Genomic DNA, 26,099 nt, shown 5'->3' on the forward strand with positions numbered 1-26,099 from the left:
TTAAGATTAAATTTTTCAACTTTCATTGTCCTATCGTGTGTTTGTGTCTGCTTATTTTGGTGTGTGTTGTGATGTGGTTTTGTGTATTTGTGTTTATACGCAGCATTATCGAACAAAGTTGCACTTCTTCCGGTAACAACAACCAACACTGATTAGCCTTTCAGCGCGCTTACTATTTCTCTGACTGCACGTTCCTGCAGTAACTTTTCTACTCTTGTATTTTTGCTTTCCGTTTCTTTTGATTTACGTTCCTTGGGGTTTGCCAGCACTACTTCTTTCTTGTTTTGTCTTCATGCTTTTTCTTAGCTTAATTTTATGCTTATTTGAAACGTTTGATCAAACTTTTTGGAAAGTGATTAATTAAGTAGGTGGAATTCTAGCCATCTAATGTGTTGTTTCATATTTAGTGTTTAATTTTCAATGTTTTTGAAATTAGGCACTATTAAAACTGCACCGATGATTCGAACGTAAAAGATGATTTTGAAATTCAGAACTTGCAGCTAACTATGCTTGTATGGTAACAGAATTCTTGAAAAGTAGCGCGCCTAGCTATTGTAAGCAATTTGTCCAGAAAATCTTCTTTTTGAAACTTTGAGACAACTGTTTGCTTGTGAGGTTGTTGATTCAGTATGAAAGCTAATATTTTTATTATGGACGAATCTGTTTGTCATCTACTCTGAGTGGTATTTGAAGCAATGTATTTTCGATGAGAAAAATATATGATTTTTTGTTTTGTTTTGCTTTGGAATGTTTGCTAATTTCTGTGGTATCATTCTTACAAGTTTCCTATGAAAGCGTGCTCATCCAACAACTGCTTTTTAAACTCTATAATACTTTCGTTGAGTCTTGGACCTGTGCATTTGACACTTGGGAAGTTCTGGGTATTCTAAAACGAACCACCGATAATAACCTTTGCTATACTGACGAATTGAAGCCTTATTCATGCTAATGAACCATGATTGCGTTGGGCATTGATCGGTGATTCATTACCATGGAAAAAGTTCATCGATTCATTAACAATGTGAACACATTTATGCAAGAAAATTATGCTTCCTGCAAATTTCTGTGAGTATCAGACAGTTTAAAAGTCAATGAAGGCAAGTTCATTTTGTGGATACGGAATCGCTCAAATGTCAAACGAATAAAGGCGTTCACAGGTCCATAATAGGCGTTTCAGCGAAAAGGACCCCAAAAAACTAAATGAACCTAGAACCAGTTCTGTAAAACACCTACCACGTAAACATATAGACTGTACAGTAGATGTTCGATAGCTGCAACATATTTCAATCGATCGATGTCAAATGAACGTCGCGGACCGTGCTTGCGACGTTGTTGCACTTATAGAACTTTTACCGTGAGGAATGGATAGCAGATATTTAAAACCATCGAAATAAGTTTAAACCGAATGATTCGTTTGGTGGAATGCTGAATAAATATTAAAAAGGAACTAAAGTTTAAAACAATACGGTCCTAGAAACAACTTGAACAACAACAAAAGTTAGTAACGATCACATTTCTTGTTCTAAAAATACGCTTCTCTCGTCGAACTTGCTGCCTAACCTTTCCTGTGTTCATCTTTTCATAAATATTCTATAGACTCGCGTTTAGAGCTATGCTGTTCTCCTTTTGTTTTTCGTAAGTTGTAAGTAGTCATAATTGCAAACATTTTTTTTTTTTATCTAGTTAAATAACAGTTAGTCATATTTTGTTCTCTTGCCGTATATACGTTTATCATGCAGTGTCATTTCACTTGTAAGCTCGCGCCTTGTCGATGTTGGACTTTTCCGTTTCCGAGAATCCTAGAATGCTTTCGATCGCATTCAGATGCCCCTGGGAGTTTTCCTTGTCCGTCAGGAAATAGTAGATGGCGCTCTTCAGGAACTGCAGCGTTACCTCCGGGTCAACCTTGTTCTTCACCTGCTGGGCGTCTATCAGCCGCTTGTACATGGTCTAAAAATAGGAAAGGAAAACGAGAATAGTTAGGAAGTTTTAATAAAGACTCCGGTAAGCATTGAGATGTCTAGTTGCAAAGCGACAGAAGTGCAGAAAGAATGAAACTACAAAAGAAAGAGTGCAAAGACAGAAAAGAGAACAAGAAAGTAGTAAAAACACATTAAAAAAAACTACAAAAAAGTAAATAGTCAAACATCATCGTAAAAGGAGCATATGTTACAGCTAGGAAAGTCGTAAAAAAGGAGAACAGAAACTGTGTGTGAATTGCCATGCCTTGAGAGAGGTTCTGCGTATTATCACGGATCGCGGGTCGAACCCGGGGAAATTTCGCGCGTCCTTTTCGAATCGGTCGGTTAAAACACAAAAACAAAGCTAACGACATGCATTTTCTAACGATTGAAAGATTACTGAACTGTGTAAAGATCTAGAAAAAAAAGTACAAAAAAATAAAAATCATTTTGTAGTCGGCGGCAGTAAAACAAAACTCCAAAAAGAAGTAGGTCATTCTGGATGAGGAAAGCTTTGTCTTTGGCCTCAAAAATCGGCTGCTACTGTACCTTCCGGGCGCCCAAAAGCCACAGCGAGATTGCTTCTTTTGCGCTCAGTAAAACCTGTGAGGTTCCGCCCTCTGGCTGATAGCTTGTGTCCTGTAAGGGAGAAGTGGTTTCGGAATCGGTGGGAAAGGATTGTAGAGAGTTAGATTAAAAAACGAATATCAAGAGTTAGAAAATGTGAATGTTTTTTGCATTTTTCGTTTCGGTTTTCACGATTGGCCGAAATTGATGGATTCAGATCGATTGGAAGACTCAAGGTATTGGAAGGGATAAGGAAGAGGTGATCACGGGAGTGGAGTTGTCCTTCCGGTTTTCGTCTCGTCTCAGAGCTTTGATCATACACGGTGAGTTTTGCAAGAGAAAAATAGATTCCTTAATGCCTTATAAAATGAAATATGATACAAAAAGATAGTTTAAGAAAAGATACTACATACATAGTTGTATAACTAAGAAAATCTAAGAATTTTATCTTGAACTTCTTGTCAAAATCATACATTTTTTTTATTCTATTTTCAAAAATTTATCAAAATTTCTTCAAAGTACTTTTTCAACAGTGAGTAAATCTATATAAAGATTTTTTTTAACCAGAAGAAGCTCAATGAAAAGCATTCATTGTGCCTGAAAGTTTTCTAGAACTTCCCTCCAGCGAAATAAAAAAAAAAGTTTTATCGTGTGTATCACCTTGCCAAAAATCGAATTTGTTTTCTTGTTATGGAATTTCATCAGAACAGTTAATGAACTTTCAAAAGAGTTTACTGGGAGTTTTAACTATTTTCAAACAGGTTTCCTTCAGACACTTTCCCGTGCGTTTGAATTTCTACCAAATTTGTTTTCATCGATTTCTTCCAAAGATTATAGAAGAACTTCAACAACGGATCAAAAACGTTGAATAAACAACCCCCCCCCCCCCCCCTGGCCGTCAGATTTATTTTTTAATATCGAGCCAACTCAAACATTATCAATAATTCAGAGTTCCAGAACAAAATATCTCAACAAATTTCATATTTTAATAATTTAGATTTTTATCCACAATAATTATTATCAAACCTTTTTGCTCAAGATCCACAGGAAATTTCGCCAAATATTTCTCCAAGAGAACCACTTCAATTTTATCTTAGATTTTTTACCAAATAACAAGCTTGGTTGAATGGCTAAATTTTGTGATGTTTATTCATGGAATACAAACACAGCATGCCAAATTTTCCAGATATGCCGGAATCGGTTCCGGTAGGGAAAAGGAAGGACTTTGTAGAACCATATGTTGCTATAGAGTGCAGTTATGTGCTACTGCAACACGAATTTTCACTAGTATTCGGAAATGTCATGCAAAGAGCAAAATACCTAGGATTTCTTTACGAATACTTTCAAGGACATCTACAAAAAATCCTTTAGGCATTTATTTAGGAACTTCTTCATGGATTCTTTCAGAAATACCACAAGAGACTTCTCCAGGAGTTTCTCCTTCGTGAATTCTTCCATGAGCATCTTGCAGGGTTCCGATAGTGATTATTTCAGGGTTTGTTCCAAAAATGCATCCAGAATTCCTCCCACGATTCCTTCAGATTTTTTTATAGATAGAGTAGCGAACCACTTGGGCAGCGGCCGGTATTTTGGGCACTCTTCGCTATAATTCAGTCAATTTCAAACCAATTGACTTTTGGTTGAGTTATAGCAGAAAAGTGCCCAAAATAGGACCCCTGCCGAGATGGTTCCACTTTCCTACTTCTTCAAGGATGCATTGACGAATTCCTCCAGGATCATAGATTGCTCCAGAGAATTTTTCAAGTGTTCCCCTATGGGTTACACCAGACATTCTTCCGGGAATTTATCCTGGGATATCGATAGAGATTCCCCAAGTGAATGTTCTAGTGTTTTTTAGAGGATTCCTCCAGGAATTTCTTCAGTGATTCCCAAAGGAATGTCAACAGATTTTTTTTTTTTGGTTTCCTGGGATTTCTCAAGGAATTCCTCATGGGGTTGCTTCCTGGATTCCTCGTGTGGTTTTTCAGGAATTCCTCCATGTTTTCCCTCAGGAATTCCTCCAGGAATTCACCCGGAAATTTCATCTGTGTTTTTTTTTTCAGGAACAACTCTAGGGATTATTTAAAAGTTCCTCGAACGATTCCCCCAGAAACACTTTTTAAGGAGTTCCTTTTGAAATTCTTTCAGGAATTAATCCAGTACTTCCTCCAGGGACTGTTTAGGGGTTCCTTTGGAAATGCCTCTAAGAATTGCTTCTGGGATTCCTTCTGGGGTTTCTTCAGGAGCTCCTGCAGGGATTCCTTCAGGTACTGCTACAGGGATTCCTCAAGGAGTTCCTCCATTAACTCGCCTTAGAGTTCCTTCAGGATTTCTCCAAGGATTCCATTTGCAATTGGGTTCTTTAGGAGTATCCGGATTATTTCATAATCGGATTTTGCGCCCAAGAATTAGTTGAATTCCAAAATTTCACGACACCTGAACGGCTGACGCCGCTTACCACTCGGCCACGAAGCCCAGCAATACCTTTTAGATTTTTTTCAGGAATTCCTTTAAGAATTCCTGTAGATTTACCTCCAGGCATGGATTCCTCTAGGAATTTTGCTAAAAATTCCTCCAGGAACTTCTTCAGAGATTTTTCCAGGGATTTCTCCACGAATTTCCCCAAGAATTCCCCCAAGAATTTCTTCAGAAATTCCTTCGAGAATTTCTCCAGGAATTTACCTAGAAATGCCTTCAGGAATTTCTCATGAGATTTTTTTCAGAAATTTTTCTCAGAGTTCCTCTAGAGATACCCTTAGTAATTTATCCAGTAATTGTTGCAAGAACTTCTCCAAAGATTCTCAAAGGAAAACCTCCAGAAATTCCTCCAGGATTTAATCTAGGAATTTCTCCAGGATCTCCTCCAGGAATTACCCAAGATTTTTTTCAGGAATTCATCCAGTAGTTACTCAAGGAATTGACCTAGGAATTGCCCCTAGACATCCTTCAGAAATTATGTCAGAAATTTCTCCAGAAATTTTCCCGGAAAATCTCCTGGGATTTTTTTCAGAAGTTTTTCAAAGAAATTCTCCAGGAATGCCATCAGGAATTTTTCAGACATTTTCCCAGGCATTTTTCCAGGAATTTTTCCTGATATTCCTTCAAAAATAGCTTCAGGAATTCCTCCAGGGATTCCTCCACGATTTTTTTCAGGAATTTTCCCAATTTTCGAAGATTTCTTCAGGAAATCTTCCAGAATTTCCTCTAATGATTCTTCCAGCAAATCTTCTAGAGCAGTGATTCCCAAAGTGGTCGAAATCGCCCCCTAGGGGGCGAAAATTAGTCCAGAGGGGGCGAAATTAACTAATACGGAAATTAATTATACTTAAGTTCAAAGTTCGTGTGTTGAAATGATAACTGTTGATGTTTCTATGGACTTTTTGATAAAAAGCTTTTATAGTAAGAGCTACAAGAGATTCCACAGAAAATTCTGAAAATGTTTAATAAAGAACCCCCAATGGAAAAGCGAATATTTTTACTAAGCATCAACATTCATGATTTGTTTTTGCCCAAATTTTGCAACTTGATGAAGTTATTTGGTTTTTATTTTAAAGTCAGATTTCTTCATGCAGCATTTTAGTTAAAAACAGGAAGTTTTTAAAAAACAAGAAGTTTCAAGCAAGTTTTAATGTTTGATTGTATATTGATTGTAAAAATGATAAAATACCTGAGGATATTTTTGTCGAGATCCAAGATCTGCGAAGGTAACTCTTTGTGAAGATTTTTCTGATGTTATTCGGCATACAGGTTTTGAAAATTAATGAAAATCTTTCTAATGAAATTCTAAATTTAGCTTATATCTGGCTGTCGATCCGAAAACATTTTGGAAGTTTAGCTAAAAAATCCATTATGCATGATGGATGCATGCATACCAGTGAATCCATCCACAGCACCAGTAACTATTTCAACGATGCTGCTCAAAATCTTTTTATTTTGTTTTTAATTTTGTTTTCCAAAAATGCCTCCAAAAAACGTTGTTCTTGTTTTTGCAGAATTTAGAAATATATTATCAAAACTTACCATCTGCTAGCTTCATTCTTATTCGACAATGAAACTGAAACTGAGGAACTCCACAAGCTTTTACAAGGTTTTTCAATTTAGGTCATTACATTTTCTGAATTTTCCACAATTCTTATAAATCTCTCACATCTGACTACATTTGGAAACATTGCGGTATATCTCTGAATCTCTGAATGATTTGTTATGGAACAAACATTTTGCCATTGAAACTATATGCCACCAAGTTTTGACTGTGCTCGTTGTAAAATTTTCTTTTAAGTACAAACGTCTTAAAATACCGCTTCAACAGTGCATCAAAACTTCAGACGCACAAACCTCAAGAAGCAAGCTTCAAACGACAATGCATTTTATTATTCTGTTCTTGCTCACTTGCAATAAGCTTAAAATGAGAAGCTCAGGTGCGCTGGTTTTGTTTGCGAAGAGATTTGTGCCTTCGAAATCGTGAGTAGGTGCCAAAGTCGGCCATTTTGGGATTCTTACAAGTCTGTCCTTAAAAAATTGCTAAAACAGTTGATAAAATCGTAAACGTTCACAGACCATATAGTTGAAATGTCTCAGAGTTGAATATTCGGTGTTTAACAAACAATTGTTTGCACAAAAGCAATGTATATACAAATAACATAATTACATAATAAATAACGAGAGCATCACTCATCTAGGAATATTAAATGCCACGGCAGCATAAAATAATATGCTTTAAATGACTTCAGATAAGTTTAATAGTTTCAGTTTTCTACTTAAAACTCAAAATCTTATTAAAGGGAGGCGAACATATTTTTCTTCAGCTCCAAGGGGGCGATAGCTCTAAAAAGTTTGGGAAACACTGCTCTAGAGGTTCTTCAGAAATTCTTGCAGGAAATTCTCCAGAAATACAGGGAATAGACAAAATGATCGGGACAGGCAAAATTCTCACTTTTCAAAAAATGTCCAGTTAGCTGTAACTGTCTGAAAAAGCTTCAAATATTCTCAAATTTTCACTGTAAGTTGATCAACTAGTTGTGTATCAGTGGACAACATTTTGAAAAGATTGGGCTATTCTGCACCAAGTTTTAGACATTTTAGAAAAAGGTAGAATTACCCGATAGCCAACTTTGAGCTGTTATATCTCCGGATTCAATGAACCGAATGCAATGAAATTTTGTCCATTTATGACTTATATAATAAGCTCTGAAAAACGTTTGACTCAACTTGAAATTATTAACAAGAGAAAAAGTTATAGCGATTTCATAAATTTTATGATTTTTTAGTAAATTGGTCTATTTTTAATATGCATGCCGTTACTTTTTCAATGGATTGCCGCTTATGTTGTTACTTTCATTCAAAACATATCTGTATTCAAGACAATTAGAGGGAATTTAAATGAACTATAATTAGCATCTTGAATTTTGAAACGATGTTGAAATTTAAGAAAATTTGGTGTTTTATTAGAAAAATAATTTAATCGTTATAATTTTCTTCCGTGTTACGAATTTTAAGTTGAGTTAAAAGTTTTTCAAAGCTCATTATATAAGTCATGAATGGTCAAAATTTCATTGCATTCGGTCCATTGAATCCGGAGATATAACAACTCAAAGTTGACTATCGGATAATTATACCTTTTTCTAAAATCTCTATAGCTTCGTGCAGAATTGTCCCATCTTCTCCAAATTTTGTCCACTGATACACAATTAGTTGATCAACTCACAGTGAAAATTTGAGAATATTTGATGCACTTTTCGAAAAGTTACAGCTATTTGAAATTTTTTTGAGAAGGGAAAATTTTGCCTGTTCCAATCATTTTGTCTATCCCCTGTACCTTCAGTAATTTTCCAGGGATTCCTCCAGGTATTCCTCCAGGAATTTCTCTAGAGATTCCTCCAGGGATTTCTTCACAAATTTTTTCAAAGATCCCCCAGGGATTCCTTCAGGAATTCCTTCGAGGATTTCTTCAGGAATACCTCCAGAAATTCCGCCAGAAATACCTCCAAGATTTTCTCATGAGATTTTTTCAGAAATATAAAAATAATATAAATCCAACAGAATTCCTCTGGAGATTCCTCTTGAAACTCAAGAATTCCTTTAGAGATTCTTCCAGGAATTTCATCATGGATTCCTCCAGCAACTCCCACAATAACTCTGGCAATTCCTCCAGGCATTCCTCCTGGCATTCCTCCAGGATTTTATACAAGAATTTCTCCAGTAACTCTCCCAGGAATTCCTCCAGGAATTACCTCAGGACATCCTTAATAAATTTTGTTAGCAATTCTTCTAGGGATTCCTCCAGGCATTTCTCTTCAAATTGCTACAGGGATTCCTCCGAGATTTGTGCACAAATTTCTCCAGGGATTTTCCCATGGATTCCTCTAGGTAATCCTTCGAAGATTCGTCCAGGAAATCCTCCAGAAGTTCTTCCAAGGATTCTTCCAGGAAATCCTCAAAGGATTTCTTCAGAAATTATTCCAGGAGGAGAACTTCTTGGAATACATTCAGGATTTTTTCAGAGATTCCCCCAGGTATTTCTCCAGGGATTTCTCCACAAATTCCTTCAGGAATTCCTTCGAGGATTTCTCCAGAAATTCCTCCAGAAATTCCGCTCCAGGAATTTCTCAAGGGATTTTTTCAGATATGGTAATAGAAATCTCCAAGAATTTCTATGGAGATTCCTCTAGAAATACATCCAGTAATTCTTCCAAGAATTCCTCTAGGAATTCCTCCAGGCAATTATCCAGGATTTCATCCAGGAATTCCTGCAGGAAATACCCCAGGAATTTCTTCAGGAACTCCTCCGGAAATTCCCCAGGAATTGCCCCTGGACATCCTTCAGAAATTATGTCATCAATTCAGGAAATCATTAAGGGATTTTTCCAGAGATTCTTCCAGGAAATTCTCCAGGAATGCTTTCAGGAATTTTCAAGGGATTCCTCCAGACATTCCTCCAGGAATTCTTTCAGAGATTTATATAGGAATTGATTCAGGGGTTCCTGCAGGTAATTCTCCACGAATTACCTCAGGGATATTCTAAGAGATTCCTCCCGGGAATCTTCCAGGAATTCCCCCAAGGGTTCTTCCTGGAAATCCTCCTGGAATTTTTCAAGGGATTTTTTCAGAAATTTATCCAGCAATTCCTCCCAGAATTGCCAGTATTTTTTCTCCAGGGATTTTACGTCAGGAATTTGTTTAGAAGTTTCTCCAGGCATTTCTCCAGGATTCTCTCTAGAGATTTTCCCAGTAATTGCTTTAGGGAATCCTCCTGAAATTCTTTCAAAGATTTCTCCAAGAACTCCCCCAAGTATTTTTTTTTTTTATTTTCTCTAAGATTTCCTCTAGGAATTCCTCAAGAGATTTATTCTGATTTTTTTTTCTAGGGATTCCTCCCAGAATTCATCCAGGAATTTCTCCAGAACTTCCTCCAAGGAATCCTCCAGAAATTTATCTAAAATTTCTTCTAGGATTTCTTCATGAGATCTCTTCAGATATTTCTGTAGGTATTCATCCCATAATTTATACAGGAATTCCTCCAGGAATACTTTCAGAAATTCTGCCAGGGATTCCTCCGGGAATTCCTTAAGGGATTCTATAGGGATTCCTCCAGGCATTCCTGTAGGTATTGTTCCAGGGATTTATCCAGAAAGTTTTCAAGGAGTTGTTCCGGGAATTTCTCAAACTATTTCTTCAGAAATTCCTCTCAGGTTCTCTTCAAAAATTCATTCAGGAGTTCCTTCGGAACTTTTAGAAATCCTTCAATCATCTTTTCAGAGAGGTACTCAAAAACTTCTCCAGGTTTATCTGATGATTTATTTTAATTATTTCAAGAATTTCTGGAGGAATTCTTCCAGCGAATAGTATTGGATGATAATTTAAAAAGGACTCATACAGAAACCAGGAAATTAGTCCTAAAAAATCTTAATCTTACAGAAATTGCTCACCAGCACCACCCTGAATCATGTAGATCAGGCCAGATTTTTTAACGTATTGTACAAAATACAACAGCGAGACTGCTGAAGGGTTAAATAATGCTTTTTGAATATAATGTTATTATGTTCAATTTCATCGTATTGCGTACTATAGATATAGAAGCTAGTAGGCACAAATTTGCTAAGGGTACTTGCCCCACCTCCCCCCTTACCGAAAAGCTGGCTACGCCCTTGGTAGTGTCATTCTATCTTCTATATATATAAAAATGAGTTTGATGATGATGCTGATGATACAGCAATTTTCTATCCCAATAATAATTTCTCTTCGATTATTATGAGCATGCTTAGAGATACAACTGTGATAGCTGATTCGGGGTAATGACTTCCAGTCTCTTTCAATTAAAAACGGATTCTTATGTTTTCATCCGACGTTTCGGACACATTTATTGTGCCTTCTTCTTGGGATTAACAATGTTCCGTTTTATCGTTAAGGGCCTGTAGCATAGGCAAAGCACCTTTGTCAACGATTTATGCTCCGACAATTCGCCCACTTTGTTCTGGCCTGCATGGGCTGATTTTTCGGAAATCGATCCGGCTCGCAGAAAAGAGGCGCAGTCTGTTTCGCGCCACTTTCACACTTTTTCACTGTTGCTGATTTAAAAACTAGGGATCTATTGGAAAAAATTAAAATCAAATATTTTCCCTTTTTTTAAAAGCTCTTTCTTTGAATGTGGAGCGATATACCTACTGGTCGGCTGTTATGATTTGAAAAGCAGCTTTCAACAGCTATTCGGGCTAGTGGCATTCGGGTTAGTGTCATTCGGGCTAGTGTTATAGAATCAAATTAATAAACGATGCCAAAAATGACAGTCGAAAATGTTCCAACGTTTGTGCGCGCTTCTCCATGGTATTACCTTAACTTCGCTTATAATCTTACTATTTCCATAACCAGGATGCTTATATGTAGCTAGTTCAGGATCTCGAAAAATGAAAATTCAATAGCCGTCGACAGTCACGTTGACTCACTTCAAATTGCGATGCAGCAACAATCATTGATTCCAATTCATCTAAAGTAAATTCTCAATGTTACATATTGGAGACTGCAACATTTAGGGCGGATGAGACGACGAACCCTAATACAAGTCGGGCGCAATTATCCGGCGTCGGAACGAACAGAATACTATATATAGCGGAAGTTTTAATTAGTAATCAATCAAAATTTCAACAACAGCATTTCTTTTGTTAGGGACAAACTTTGATCTTTAATCGAAAACAGTTTTGAAGTTTATGCAAGGTTTTATGAGCTTATCTCTACAGTTGCCTTTTAAATGGTACCTATTTCTAGAAGTTAAACAATGCCTGCAATTTTCTCGAAACATTTATATTGAAAAATCTTCACCAAAGCAGACATTGAGGCATTCTAATTTATATGCTTCTGTTGGTGAACACAGACAGCTTATAAGCGTCGATAAAATCCAAAACAGAATGCCGACACCGGCCGTTGTCTCAATTATGACTGCAGAGGTTTTATTTTTCATCAGGATTGCTTATGTGCGTGAGATCCCAGGAACATGCAATAAACATATTTCGAAAACTTCCTTCTATGAGAATTGATGAAAAGTCATACTGTTAAAACATCAGCATAATCTTTAAATCAATTAGCGAAAGAATCACCAAGCTAACAATTGAATACTATGAATGAAAGGTACCTAGATAGAGACATAGCACACCATTCAGCGACGTATACTAAATAATAGACTTCAAACCTCGTTGACACCTTTTAACAAACACCACCAGTTACAATTTGAAAGAACGTTAATCTCAAAAATTTCAAGTATTTACAATGACTTAGTGTTTTCTTGTCCAAAGGTAGAGCTTGCAATCACTGGAGAAATGCATGATCACCATACAACATAACGTACATCGACACAGAAAACAACAATTTCGAAGCAAAAATAGGTATAGGTACATAAAGGTAATCAGAAATTTTCTTTCGATCAAAACAAACCCGAAGTGTAGAAAATAGAAGCGTAATAGTGTGAAGATGAGAAAGCAAAAACACCCGTGGACGCGTGATGATGACGATGATGCGAGCAGATGATATTGGAGATAACTCTCCTCCGTCTTGCACAATGAACAAGAATTGTAAATGCCTTTACACTGACTGACTGACTGACGATGACTGAGTGGGTGATGATGATGATCCTTAAAAATGCGAACGGCCTCATAGACCACGTGTACACACACGATGATTGTACGATCACGCCTTTCTAATACAGTTGGGCTAAGAAGTGGGGTTTTAAGCGGTTAAGTGGGTGGTTTGGCTCCGTACAGCTAATTGGCAAATTTCTTCTTTTACATGAGTACGAGCGAAAACGGCGGGACGATTTTATGACTGTTCATGGAAACAGAGAGTATCGGAAAACAGACAGAGACACACTCGATCATCGAATCAGGCGAGCCGAAATGTTTGATAATTTGGGCTTTTTGAGAGGTCCTCAACAGATTTCCGAATTTCACAATCATTTCACTCGACTGACCTCGGATCGAATGCAGTGATGATCACCCTACTAACTTGGTGGATCGGGTTCCACCCTACAATATCCGTCTTGCGCACGCACATCAAAACCTACCCGTATGTTCTCCAACTCTTCCTGGGTGACCTGGAGTTGCTGCATCAGTTCCGGCACCGATACGCGACTCGGCGACTGGCGGGCCATATCGATGACCCGGTCGGCGTGCTGCTGCCGTTCGGCTTCCTGACCTTTGGCGTACATGTGCAGATACATCTTGTTGGCCTTGCCTTCCTGCTCTTGGAGCTGCGAGTGGAGCTCCTCCAGTTGCTTCTCGAGCTCTCGGATGCGCTCCTTTGCCTAGAATATTTTAGAAAAGTTAAGTGTTGTTGTGAAAACATAACAAATTAATTGACTATAAGTGAACCAGTGGACACAAATTAGAGACCTTATTCCTGTAGCAAGAAATAGCCGTGATAATTGTTTACTAAAGCTTTTTTAGTATTTCACTAAGTAGTTTACAATTTTATAGGCTCAATCGAGAAATCTTTGAAAATCAATAATTTGGCTTTGCAGTAGTGCAAAAGTACTTTGAAGAGTTTAATAGCAATTATGAAGATGCAACATAGTTGATTAAGATCAAGCAGTGGAATAACCTTCAAACGAACTTAACACAACTGGACTGGTAACGTTGCAATACAGAATTGAAACAATATTCAAAAGGAAAACAGGTAGAGGCTACCGACTTCATTCACGCTGTAGAGGTTGACAACAGGCTACACGTAGTTGAAGAGAACCTGGGATCCTTAAACGTCCGGGATAGTTTGAGAAACATCGCCCAAAACTAAAGAAATTGGTGTTCTATCTACTTTACGCTCTAAACAGCCACAAACTATCAACCAATTCAGATCCACTCAAGATCATCTACCCCAACTATAACTCACCTGCTCGTAGTCGGGAACCAGATCACAGTATCTACTGTTCGATTCGGCCAGCTTCTGCAACAACGCCTCAACCCGATCGTTGTTGGACATCCGGATCTGCTGTTCATCGGCCTGGTGCTGCTTGACCAGCTCTTCGATGCGCGCCTCGTACATCTCGACCAGTCGTTGCTTTTCGGCATCAATTTCGTCATCGCTTCCGCAAGCACGATCCTGCGTGTGCACGTACGAATCTTTCGAGTGGATCGACGAGGTGGTAATGTCCTCGAAGTGACCCGAATCGGCAAACGAGCTGGCCATCTCCGAAGTGGACATCTTGTCCATGAACTGCACCTGGTGGATGCCATGATTGTGCAGATGGTGCCGTGGGCTGGCCTTGACGCACTCGTCCGTCTGATCCACGATCGGTGAAATCCCCTGCGAACTGGGCGTGTTTGCGTCATTGGTGGTGTTTTCCCGCACCGTTACTGCATCACTGGAAGCCGAACGTTCCTCCGGGGAACTGAGCGACGCCTTGAAGAGCCGCAGTTCAACAACCTCTTTGGTAAGTCTTAGGATTTCGCTATCACGCTGCTCCAGGTCCATGCGGGCCTGCGAGAGCAGTTCCTTCAGTCGTCTGATCTGGCGCTGGGCCCGCTGCGTCGGCGTCAGGTAATCCTCGCCCGTTTGGCCAGCATGACTCGAGCAGTGCACTACGTATTTCATCTTGCGACCACTGAACGTGGTGCCATTCCGGGCTACGTACGGATGGTCGCACGACATTCCACTGGCCACCGAACTGTAGCTGTGCAGAGAGTCCAAATCGTCATCCAAATAGCTGGTGGCCGGCGATTCCGGTGAGACCGGAGGTGTCTTTGGGCTCAGGCTGCTCTTGTGTAGTCCGTGACCGTGTCCTGGAGTGGATACCGACTCACAGGGGGTGTGTGGTCTACGAGGTGATCGCTGTGCGCTATTACAACTGGCGCTGTGTCCAGAGCCCATTAGATTCAAAGACTGCGAATAGGATGGAAAAAGAGGGGGAAAAGGTTAGATAAATTAGACAAAATATAACAGAAGCAGTTGAACAGTATTCAACGAGATGTATTGTATAACTACTCGCAGAAAATGTGCTACTCTGAAATTTTTTTCCCAGTATAGAAGCTTCAATAAGATTTAATCTTAACCAACTCCACGGAGCACACAACCTTTAGCATTTACGGCGTGTTTAGTATAATCACAAATTAATCATATCTTTATTCTGTACAATCATTTTTTTTTCTATATATGAAAGAAACTTGGGGGGAAATTACGCATTTTCGTCATGGGGGCTTTTTTGAAACCTGTTGAACTTAGTGTTGGCCTCAAATCCTTCCCAACCAGCCTAGAACAACTCCTCATGACGAAGAGAACAAACCTGCCGATAATACCCTTAGTAACACTGGTCGACAGTGGATCACGCACTTTGACCACTTGATCCATTTCCGAAGGATTTTGGCCCGCTTATTCCGAATCTGACTTCGGAATTGCTGTAACACGTACAGTTTTTGAGAAAAATAGGGTTTCATTCATAAAATTTCATATTTTCATAGAAAACAAAATACTTTCTTAATATTTATATTTTTTTTATCTGCTCATCATAACCAATATTTAAATTCAATAGATTTTGATCCACTGATTCTGAATCTGACCTAAGAATTTCTTTAAAACGTAATTTTTTTGAGAAAATGGGGCTTTATTTACAAAATTTCATATTTTCGAAGAAAATAAACTATTGTCTTTATAATTTTAATTTTTTTATCTCCTCATTTTAGCCAATATTTATATTTATTAGATTTTCATCCACCGATTTGGTAACTAACCTAAGAATCTCTGTAACACGTGCAGTTTTTGAGAAAAATGGAGATTTATTCACAAAATTTCATATTTTCAAAGAAAATAATATATTGTCTTTATAATTTTAAAGTTTTTATCTACTCATCTTAATTCATATTTTATATTTAAAAGATTTTATTTCACTTATTCGTAATCTGACCTAAAATTGTCTGTAACACGTAAAATTTTTGAGAAAAATATTTTATTCACAAAATTTCATATTTTCATGAAAAAACTATTGTCTTTATATTTTTCTTATCTGCTCATCTTAACAAATATTTATGACAATTGTTAAGGTCTTGCAACATGGCACTCTATTCATTTCTTTAGTATTACATCAAATTCAAGATAAAACTGAATCAACAATATTTCTCCATAATACACGGTTCGTGGCTGCCGCTCTCCATCCTCGGTCGCGCCCGATGCTCGCCAAGTCACGCTCCACCTGGTCCGCCCATCGTGCTCTCTGCGCTCCACGCCTTCTTGTGCCAACCGGTTCAGTTGCAAACACCAGCTTTGCAGGGTTGTTGTCCGGCATTCTTACAACATGCCCTACCCACCGTATCCTTCCAGCTTTGGCCACCTTCTGGATGCTGGGTTCGCCGTAAAGTGCAGCGAGCTCGTGGTTCATCCTTCTCCGCCACACTCCGTTCTCCTGCACACCGCCGAAGATCGTCCTTAGCACGCGTCGCTCCAAAACTCCGAGTGCTTGCAGGTCCTCCTCGAGCATGTTCCATGTCTCGTGCCCGTAGAGGATCACCGGTCTTATTAGCGTTTTGTACATGGTGCATTTGGTGCGTGGGTGAATCTTTTTCGACCGCAGTTTCTTCTGGAGCCCGTAGTAGGCCCGACTTCCGCTGATGATGCGCCTCCGAATTTCACGGCTCACGTTGTTGTCAGCCGTCAGTAAGGATCCGAGGTAGACGAATTCCTCCACATGGCACTCTAGATTGGTTTTATTTCGATCGTGTTGATTTTCTTCCCAATTCATAAAAAAATCCGTTATTTCACCATTTTCATACTTTTCAAGATGATTTTCATAACTTTTTTTGCATATAAACACAGCCACCATGAATACGAATCAAACCCTGCAAGAGTCATCCCGATCGGTTCAGCCGTTCTTGAGTTTTGTTGCCTCAAAGAGAATTCAAACTCATTTTTTTATATATAGATAGATGAATATATATTTTGATGCGAGGACCTTAAATAAATAAATAAAAAACCAAGATAAAATTTTATTTTCTATGAAAATATGGAATTTTGTGACACGTGGAATGTTTAAGAAGAATGGGGTTTTAGTTTTTCTCAAAAAAATCACGGGTTACACAAATTCTTATGCCAGTTTCCGAATTATTGGATCAAAATCTATTAAATATTGGTTAAGATGAGGAGATAAAATTTTAAAGACAATATTTTATTTTCTCTGAAAATATGAAATTTTGTGAATAAAACTCTGTTTTTCTTAAAAATTGTACGTGTTACAGAAATTCTTAGGTCAGATTTCAAATCAGTATATGAAAATCTATTAAATACAAATATTGGTTAAGATGCGCAGATAAAAATATGAAAATTATGAAGACAATAATTTATTTTCTATGAGAATATAATTTTTTTGTATAACCCCATTTCTCTTTAAAATTTTACGTGTTACAGAAATTTTCAGGTCAGATTTTGAATCAGAATATGAAAATCTATTAAACAAATATTGGTTAAGATGAGCAGATAAAAATATTAATATTATAAAGACATGTGAAAATATGATTTTTTTTTAATAAACCCTACTAAAATTTTACCTGTTACAGAAATTCTTAGACCAGATTCTGAATCAGTAGATCAAAATCTTTTGAATAAAAAAAAAATTGTTATGATGAGCAGGTGGAAAATTGAAAGTTATAAAAAACGATCTTTTATTTTATATGCAACTATGAAACTTGTGAATAAAACCCTATTATTCTCAAAAATTTTAGTGTTACAGAAATTCTTAGGTCAGATTCCGAATAAGTATATGAAAATCTATTAAATACAAATGTTGGTTGAGATGAGCAGATAGAAAAAATAAAATTATAAAGACAGTAGTTTGTTTTCTATGAAAAATTAAAATTATAAAGACAGTAGTTTATTTTCTATGAAAATATGAAATTTTGTATTTAAAATTCTATTTTTCTCAAAAAATTTACGTGTTACAGAAATTTTTAGGTCAGATTGCAAATCAGAATATGAAAATATATTTAATATAAATATTGGTAAAAATGGGCAGATAAAATAATAAAATTATAAATATAATAGTCTATTTTATATGAAAAAAATATGTGTTACTAAAATTATTAGGTCAGATTCTGACTCAGTGGATCAAAATCTATTGAATAAGAATATTGGTTATAATGATCAGATGAAAAATGTGAAATTATAAAGACAATATTAAATTTTCTCTGAAAATATGAAATTTTGTGAATAATACCCTACTTTCTCAAAAATTTTACGTGTTACAGAAATTCTTAGGCCAGTTTCTGAATCAGTGGATCAAAATCTATTGAATAAAAAAATGGTTATGATGAGCAGGTGGGAAATTGAAAAATATAAAAACAATATTTTATTTTATATGAAAATCTGAAATTTGTGAATAAAACCCTATGTTTCTAAAAAAAATACGTGTTACAGAAATTCATAGGTCAGATTCCGAATCAGTATATGAAAATCTATTAAATACAAATATTGGTTGAGATGAGCAGATAAAAAAATGGAAATTTTAAAGGCAGTAGTTTATTTTCTATGAAAATATGAAATTTTGTGTTTAAAACCCTATTTTCTCAAAAATTTTACGTGTTACAGAAATTCTTAGGTCAGATTGCAAATCAGAATATGAAAATCTATTGAATATAAATTTTGGTAAAGATGAGCAGATAAAAAAAAATAAAATTATAAATACAATAGCCTATTTTCTATGAAAATATGGAACATATTTTGAATAAAACCCTATTTTTTTCAAAAAAATTACGTATTACTAAAATTATTAGGTCAGATTCTGACTCAGTGGATCAAAATCTATTGAATATGAATAATGGTTATAATGAGCAGTTGAAAAATTTAAAATTTTAAAGACAATATTAAATTTTCTTTGAAAATATGAAACTTTGTGAATAAAACCCTATTTTTCTCAAAAACTGTACGTGTTACAGGAATTCTGAAGTCAGATTCGGATTCAGCGGGCCAAATTCCATTAGAAATGGAACAAATGGTCAAAGTGCGTGAAAAAAGTTTCAATTTTGTCGACTAGTGAACCCTATTATAGTTTCTGCAATTGCACGCATGACAAAATATCTTTTGAAATTAGTTCAACTTGTTCAATCAGCCTCACACGTTCCAAAGTCTTTTATTAACGGTACTCTCTCTATTTAGTGTATTTCTCGAAAGGCTACTACTTTCGGAATTGTCCGTCACACTAAGTACCGTAAACCGGGATCAAATTGATCACTTTTAAACAACTTTCGCAGATAAGATTAGTTACAATTCAAATGTTGCCAAAAGAATTTCTGCAAAATCTGTGCATCAGGTCCGAAAAAAATGAAACTTTGGGGCGAAATTGCTCGGCATACAATAGAACATCGATAAGAATAGAGAATTGCCATCTCCGCTCAATCATGTGCTTCTAAACCCGAATAACGCGTCGAAACTCTTACAGCTAGTAAATTCAACTGTTGAAAACCAAAACTTTGGAATTGTCCCACAAACGCCTGAAGATAGGCAATTTCCTTTGAAAAAAAAGCGAGTTCTACCACAATAAATGTGTATTTTATAGAAAGAATGAACTTTTTTTAACAGATTCAACTACCAAATTGCTACAGTACTTCACAATTAAGGTTCCACAAAAATGTAAACGCAGAAATTTTTCAGGAACTCCTATTGGCAATCGATTTTTTTGTACCATCGATTTTAGCTTAGTGAGAAACACATTACGAATTCTTAAAAAATCAAGCAAGACTAACTTTTTCAAAAAATTTAGAAGCCTACACTCTATACTGTAAGCAAGTCTACAGTCTACATCTCTAGACATCTATGTACACGTTGAGGTAAGAAGTTTATGATCATAACGTTTAGAAGGTCCTGGCATGGAATTACAATAAGTACCCGGGTGATCAATTTCACCCCGGTTTACGGTACGGCACTCTACTAACAAGTAGGATATTTCGTCCTATATGAATATACTAATATACTAATGTGACCGAACTCTTTCAAACCAGATAGTTAACCCGATTTAAAATGATTATATTCTTAGAAATTAAGTATTTTTGTGTTAAACTTAAGAAAAAATAGAGAATTTGTTACTTGACCATTGGTAAAGACAATTTATATGATACTACTGCCATTAATGTTGGTTTAAATACCCTATTCTCGAAAATACTCGGCGAAATGATTCTACTGAATTTCCTAAGTGAAATTACCGACGCACTATCATTAAATCACTACAGAAATGGCTAAAAATTTGACAGGACTTTAGTTTTGCACCAACATATGAGAACTTGGATTTTTTTTAACATGTTTAAAATCTGCACTGCCCTACTGCTTTGCCTGCTCACAGCTATGACGGTTGCCTCTCTCAGTACTTTCTGCAGCAGCTAAAACATGATATGGTATGGTATAAGGTGTTTAACTTTGAACATATAGTATTGATAGTCCAATAACCTGAGCTCGTTTTTCGTTCGGAAACTAGTTTCAGTTTTATTTTCTTTTTCTGGCAGTCAAGGTGACAATGTAAAAATCAAGCAAAACCAATCAGTAATGAAATTGTTACTTGGGATGCCAAGGGTTACTTGGAGAATTCCTCCACTGTCCAAGAAACAATTTGGCGTCCTCCTAGTTTTGAAGAGGTTCTGAAACCTATCATTTAATAGGAATCTTAAGTTTTGGTTTTCTGTTAAGAGAACTTTTCTCGATTTTTTTGGACAGTGTGTACCAACCATTGTGCTTACAGAACTCACAATACAGAAATTCATGCAAGGCAGTACAAGATCGATTCAACCTTATTAACTACTCATAAGTCATAATAAAATTACCTGAGATTTTCCATGCTTGAAAATTGAAACTCTTAAACTGCTAATTGTTCCATATTTGATGTAACTAATTTATCCTAGTGCTACGAGAAAGCGTAGTATTTTTTGTTATATATTTTCGATGGTCCTCCAACAACCATTTAAAGAGTTTTTATATAGAAATTCATCCAGAATTTCATTAGATTTTCATTACATATTCTAGAAATTCCTACACACATATGATCAGCTATCTATATCATAACTATATCATGACATCTGATAAGTACTTTCAAGAGCAATGGGAACTTGCAGTTCATGAGAAATTTGCATCGCTGCCAAAATCGCTCAAGAGTTCGTTTTCATTTGATCGCATTTCCCAATTTAAAAATACATACTTAGTGTAATTCCACTTACTGTGAACAAATTATGCCAGAAATTGGTAAAGTGTTTTGTTTTTTTTTCTTTTTATTAGCGCCATTTCTTTTTACCGATTAATACATTTCATCAGAATCTTCCGGTTTTGATTTATTATTTCCTTTTTTTATTTTTTTACTATTCAATTTGGTTTTTAAAAATACTTCCTTAGGCTTCAAGGTTTTCCAGGAACTGTTTTTTTTTAATTAATGGTTGTGATTTCAGTGTTTTATTTTTCATAATTTTCAAAAAACTTCACCAAATATTTTTGTCTGAAGCTTGCAAGAATATTTATCACAATATTTTCCAGAAGTTCGGCAATAATTGTAAAACCTTATATAATTGATAACAAAGAATTTTCTACAATACATAATTGGGGCAGCCGAGCCGACCGGAGAAATAAGGTAGAAACCAAAAATATTTTTTCGGTACATCACCATCTTGAAACATTTTTCAAATTGCTGTTTACTTAATTGTTCGGGTATTTTTCACGTGTCAATAGACACTGTTATAAACGAAGAATATGAGATTTGTTCCTGCCTAATTTCAGGAAAACATTGGTAGATTTGCAGGAGTCACTTAATCACGAACTTTTTTTTAAATATAATAATTACGCACTGAAAAAAAAATAAATACAATCGCATGAACGAATATAGCATCATTTAAAAAAATTCAATTTTAAATACATGTAAATACTGCAAAATAACTAAAAGAGTTTAAAGGAAGCCCTTAGAACTTGCTTCAGAAATTTAGATAATACTTCGTGAGATTTTTGAAGAACCTCACTAGAACTTTGAGTTTTTCGAAAAAGACAGAAAGCTACTTGATTTTTTTTCGGAAATGAAATTTGAATAGCTTCTTTTGAAAGTAGAGGAATTCTCTAAAATAGTAATGGTAAATATTCAAAAGAAACCACTCCTAGACAATTAAACAACACATAAAAACACAAGATCAATCTTAGACACAGTTAATATGAAGCTTAATCTAGTAAACATGCAAACATTTATTGCACCATCCTGTCCCCTTCTAGTCCATCTGAGACTCGCGCCTTTGGCGGGGTCCTACCTGGCCAACCGCTCACTACGGCACTACGAGTATCATACCGTACCATAAATACCATACCATTCCAAACCGATAAGCATAACATAGCATAGACAATTGTACACATCGTGGGTGGCTGTAGAGGAGACTGGGTAGACTTGATTCCCTTTTCTTAATTTGTCTGTAACTTTTAGGAAAACGCGAAATCAGATTCGATTTCTGCACGAAATGGCAGATAAGCATTAGGGTGTCCCAAAATTGCACATAGTCAAAAAGCTTGGGGCTCACCCTGCAAATGATAGCTTAGGGTATTAGAAACAAAGGCATACAAAGGCAACTTCCAGAAAAGATGGTTAGGGGTCGCCCCGGTGAGATTTTTGAAAAATGGCCATTTTTCGTAATAAATTTCATACAAATATTGTATACCGTACAGAAATTAGCAATACCCAGCATTTTATATTGTTTACAGCTTGATGTAGATCCAAACTACTTAGGAAAAATGATTAACGACATTTTTAACCTGCAAATTTTTGATACTCAATTTTTGAATTCAATAAAATTTGTCACTGTTTGATATATTATGCATTTTGCCCATCATAAAAAGTATCTCAACCTAATGCTAATTTTGAACAATTTCCATAAAAAGATAGGAAACTTTATGAGGAAAAACTTTGCCGAAGACAACATGGCGTTTTTTTTCTATCCGTTTTAGAGTTATTCACGATTTACTGTTTGATGAAATTTGATTTTTTAGGTATTTTTTTGTAAGTATCACATAAGCACTGCCTAAAAACACATACAAAGTAAAAAATCGTTAGTTTTTGAAATATATTCTCCACAAAATGTTGAGGCATATTTTCGCGTTTATTTTACTTTCCTGTCGATTTTCTCATCACAGAGATCTAACTATCTTCATAGACGTTAAGGAAAAGAAATTTGGGTTAGTAGGGTGGCTCTATTCGACAATCTAGAGCGCAGTTGACATTTTATAGGTGGTTTACAGCAGTGGTGCTCAGGCTGGAAGATACCGCAGGCCAAATTTGCAATTTGAGATCGAGCTGCGGGCCGCATAAAACATCGATGCACAAAAACAACAAAAAGAACAATTCTAAAGCATATTTATTAAAAATCTGAACTGTTCAGAACTTGTGTAAGGGACAAACTTTATAATCTATTGCCCTTCGTGAAGTTCAATTTAGATTCATAAGATTGGTTGAGAAAAACGTTTAAGCTTCAAATTGGAATTCAAACAAACAATTTAGAAGTTGCCCCTAGAATTGCCTTGAAGCCACTTCAAGAACTTGTCAAGCAGCTTTTACAAGAATTTCTTCTGAATCGCTTCAAAAAGGTTTGCTGGATTTTCTCCTGAAATTTCTTGAAGTTTCTTTTAGTTTTTTCTAGAATTCTCTTGGAACACCTCCAAGAACTCCTCTTAGATTTGTCTTTGAAAATGCCTTGAAGTTACTTCAGGAATTCCTCATTAATCGTTTCCAAGAATTTCTCCTAAAATAGCTTCCAGATTTTTCCAAAAATTTTCCAGGAGTTTCTTGAAGATTTTAGTAAATTCTTTCCATAAGTCTTTTCTAAAGTTGATGAAATACTTCATCATTAAATTTCTTCAAAAAATAGATTTTTAACAATTGTTTCCGGAAGATTCTTCAACATTATCTTCTAAAGTTGCTGCATAAGTTGCTTCAAATTTATTGTTCAAATTTTCCTCAGGCGTTCTAGGTATCTTTTGTGTCTTGATGCAGTTGGTTCTGGAATCTTGTCTGTAGTCAAAATTCTCTTTTTGTTGCTCGAGGAATTTATTCTAAAGTTGTTTAAGAAATTTCTGTTAGAGTGGCACCTGAACATTTTCCTAGGAGATGCTCCTATAATTTCCATGCAGTAAATATCGCCACAACTTTCTCATTGAGTTTCTTCAGGTTTATTTTCTCCAGGATGAGTTTTTCCATATATTTCACTTAGAGTTGCTTTAAATTTTTCTCCAATAATGTTTCCTGGAGTTTCTCCAAAAATTTATCCAAAAGTTTCTCCAAAAGGGCACAGGAGACGCTTTATAAATCTCGACTGAGATTTTTTTTTTCTTTAAGTTCGTTCAGGAGTTTCGATTGGATTCGTAAGTTTTGTTTCAAAAAAGTCTTATAATAGAAATTTAAACAAACAGTGAAAATTAAACAATATTGGCAACCAAGTTGAGATTTGTTGAGAATTTTGTCAAAAACTTCGTGCTTTGTGTTTTTATGTTCTTCGGAAAGGCGAAATGTGACATATTTGCTCAGCGTTTGAAGGCACTTAAAAACTGCAACTAATTTTTAAATGATTCAAAATTACATTTTTAACAAATTATCATTTGATTCGTACCACTTATAAGTAACTATAAGCTGGCTTCGTGACTTAGCTGAAAGGCCGACATATTTCGGAGTTGCGATTTTGAATCTTACCGGAACGGATTGTTCTTTTTGTTTATTTATCATTTAATTTGTGTTCAATACTGTAAAAATTGATCAGCAATTTTTTTATTGCTTAATAAATTTAACGAGTTATTTCAAATATTCGTTCAAAAATTTTGATTCGTCTTAAAGTACTCCGCGGGCCGCATCTTAAGGCTTGGAGGGCCACATGCGGCCCGCGGGCCGCAGGATGAGCACCACTGGTTTACAGAATACCGTAAACGCTCAAACGATTTTAGACAAAAAAATGAACAACACGTAACTTCCCGGATCTGTCTGAAAGCTCTCTTTGCGCTTCAGAAATACTTTCTGGAGTTCAAATGAGTTCTAAAATTTACAGTCAAGTTATTTCAGATATCCCGAAAAGGTCTCCATTGCATTTTTTTTTTCCATAATTCATGCAGAAATCTAGAATTGAGGGGCCAGATGCAAAGGGGTGTAAGTGACCTTTTTTAGAACTTCAGTTAAGGATATCAAAACAAACCTTCAGACTTCAAGCTTTTTGGAACTTTTTAAGGACAAACGTCTTGAAATCCCGGTTCAACAGTGCATCAAAACTTCAGACGCACTAATCTCAAGAAGTAAGCTTCAAACAACAATGCATTTTATTATTCTGTTCTTGCTCACTTGTAATAAGCTTAAAATAAGAAGCTCAGGTGCGCTGGTTTTGTTTACGAAGAGATTTGTGCCCTCAAAATCGTGAGTAGGTGCCAAAGTCGGCCATTGTGGCGGCCATATTGGGATTCTAACAAGTCTGTCCTTAAAAATTATTTTCACGTTGATTGGAAAAATTACAATAAATCAGCGAAAATTGGGTTGACTTTAAGGTTCCATACATATTGCATGTGATCAGAAATTGGCGAAAAACTTTAATCCTTATTTACTCGAAAGCGTGTTTGTGTCACTTACACTCCAACAAGAAACAAAAATTTAAAACAAATGCAGTATGAATTAGGATTTTAAATTATTTTGATATCCCTTAAATTTAATTTGCAACCCTTCTTTTTATAGACACATTTTTTGACAAATTTCAAAAACATTCAACAGGTTTCTTTAGTTCATAAGATTATTTCACTAAGATTTTTTTTTTCAAAATTAAATTTCGCAAAAGTTTAGGCTGGAACATCCAAAGATTTCACCAAAAGTTCTCACCAGAAAATTATTCAAATTACTCCAAATATTCATTTATGACATGATTCCTGATTGCTGAGCTACCAGTAATTTATGTTATAAACTCCTCTATTGCTTTCCCGAAATATTTCTTCGATAGATCCAACAGGCTTTTCCCATGGCATTCCTCCTCTTTAAGCGACACGAGAAATGTCACCAGAGATGTCGTCACATACTCCGGTTCAGGGATGGGAGATGTCATAAAAATGTCATTTTATTATTTGCTAATTTCACTGCACCTTGTA

At 35.9% G+C, this 26,099-nt stretch overlaps 1 protein-coding gene across 4 annotated transcripts in view; it reads right to left on the bottom strand.

The window, feature by feature from the left end:
• LOC109417672 (protein quick-to-court) overlaps nt 1–26,099 on the bottom strand; it is a 147,634-nt gene continuing 121,535 nt past the window's right edge. For 3 of the 4 annotated variants that reach the window (XM_029853464.2, XM_029853465.2, XM_062850458.1), the window contains 4 exons: nt 13,899–14,888; nt 13,075–13,314; nt 2,511–2,600; nt 1–1,950 (listed from right to left, as the gene is read on the bottom strand). In XM_029853464.2, the coding sequence (XP_029709324.2) occupies nt 1,747–1,950; nt 2,511–2,600; nt 13,075–13,314; nt 13,899–14,888 (1,524 nt within the window). In that variant the 3' untranslated portion in view covers nt 1–1,746. The remainder of the gene's footprint in view (nt 1,951–2,510; nt 2,601–13,074; nt 13,315–13,898; nt 14,889–26,099) is intronic. The other variant, XM_062850457.1, reaches the window with a different exon arrangement.

The sequence above is a fragment of the Aedes albopictus genome, chromosome 2 (genome assembly GCF_035046485.1).
Source record: "Aedes albopictus strain Foshan chromosome 2, AalbF5, whole genome shotgun sequence".
In the NCBI taxonomy this organism is placed as follows: Eukaryota; Metazoa; Arthropoda; class Insecta; order Diptera; family Culicidae; genus Aedes; species Aedes albopictus.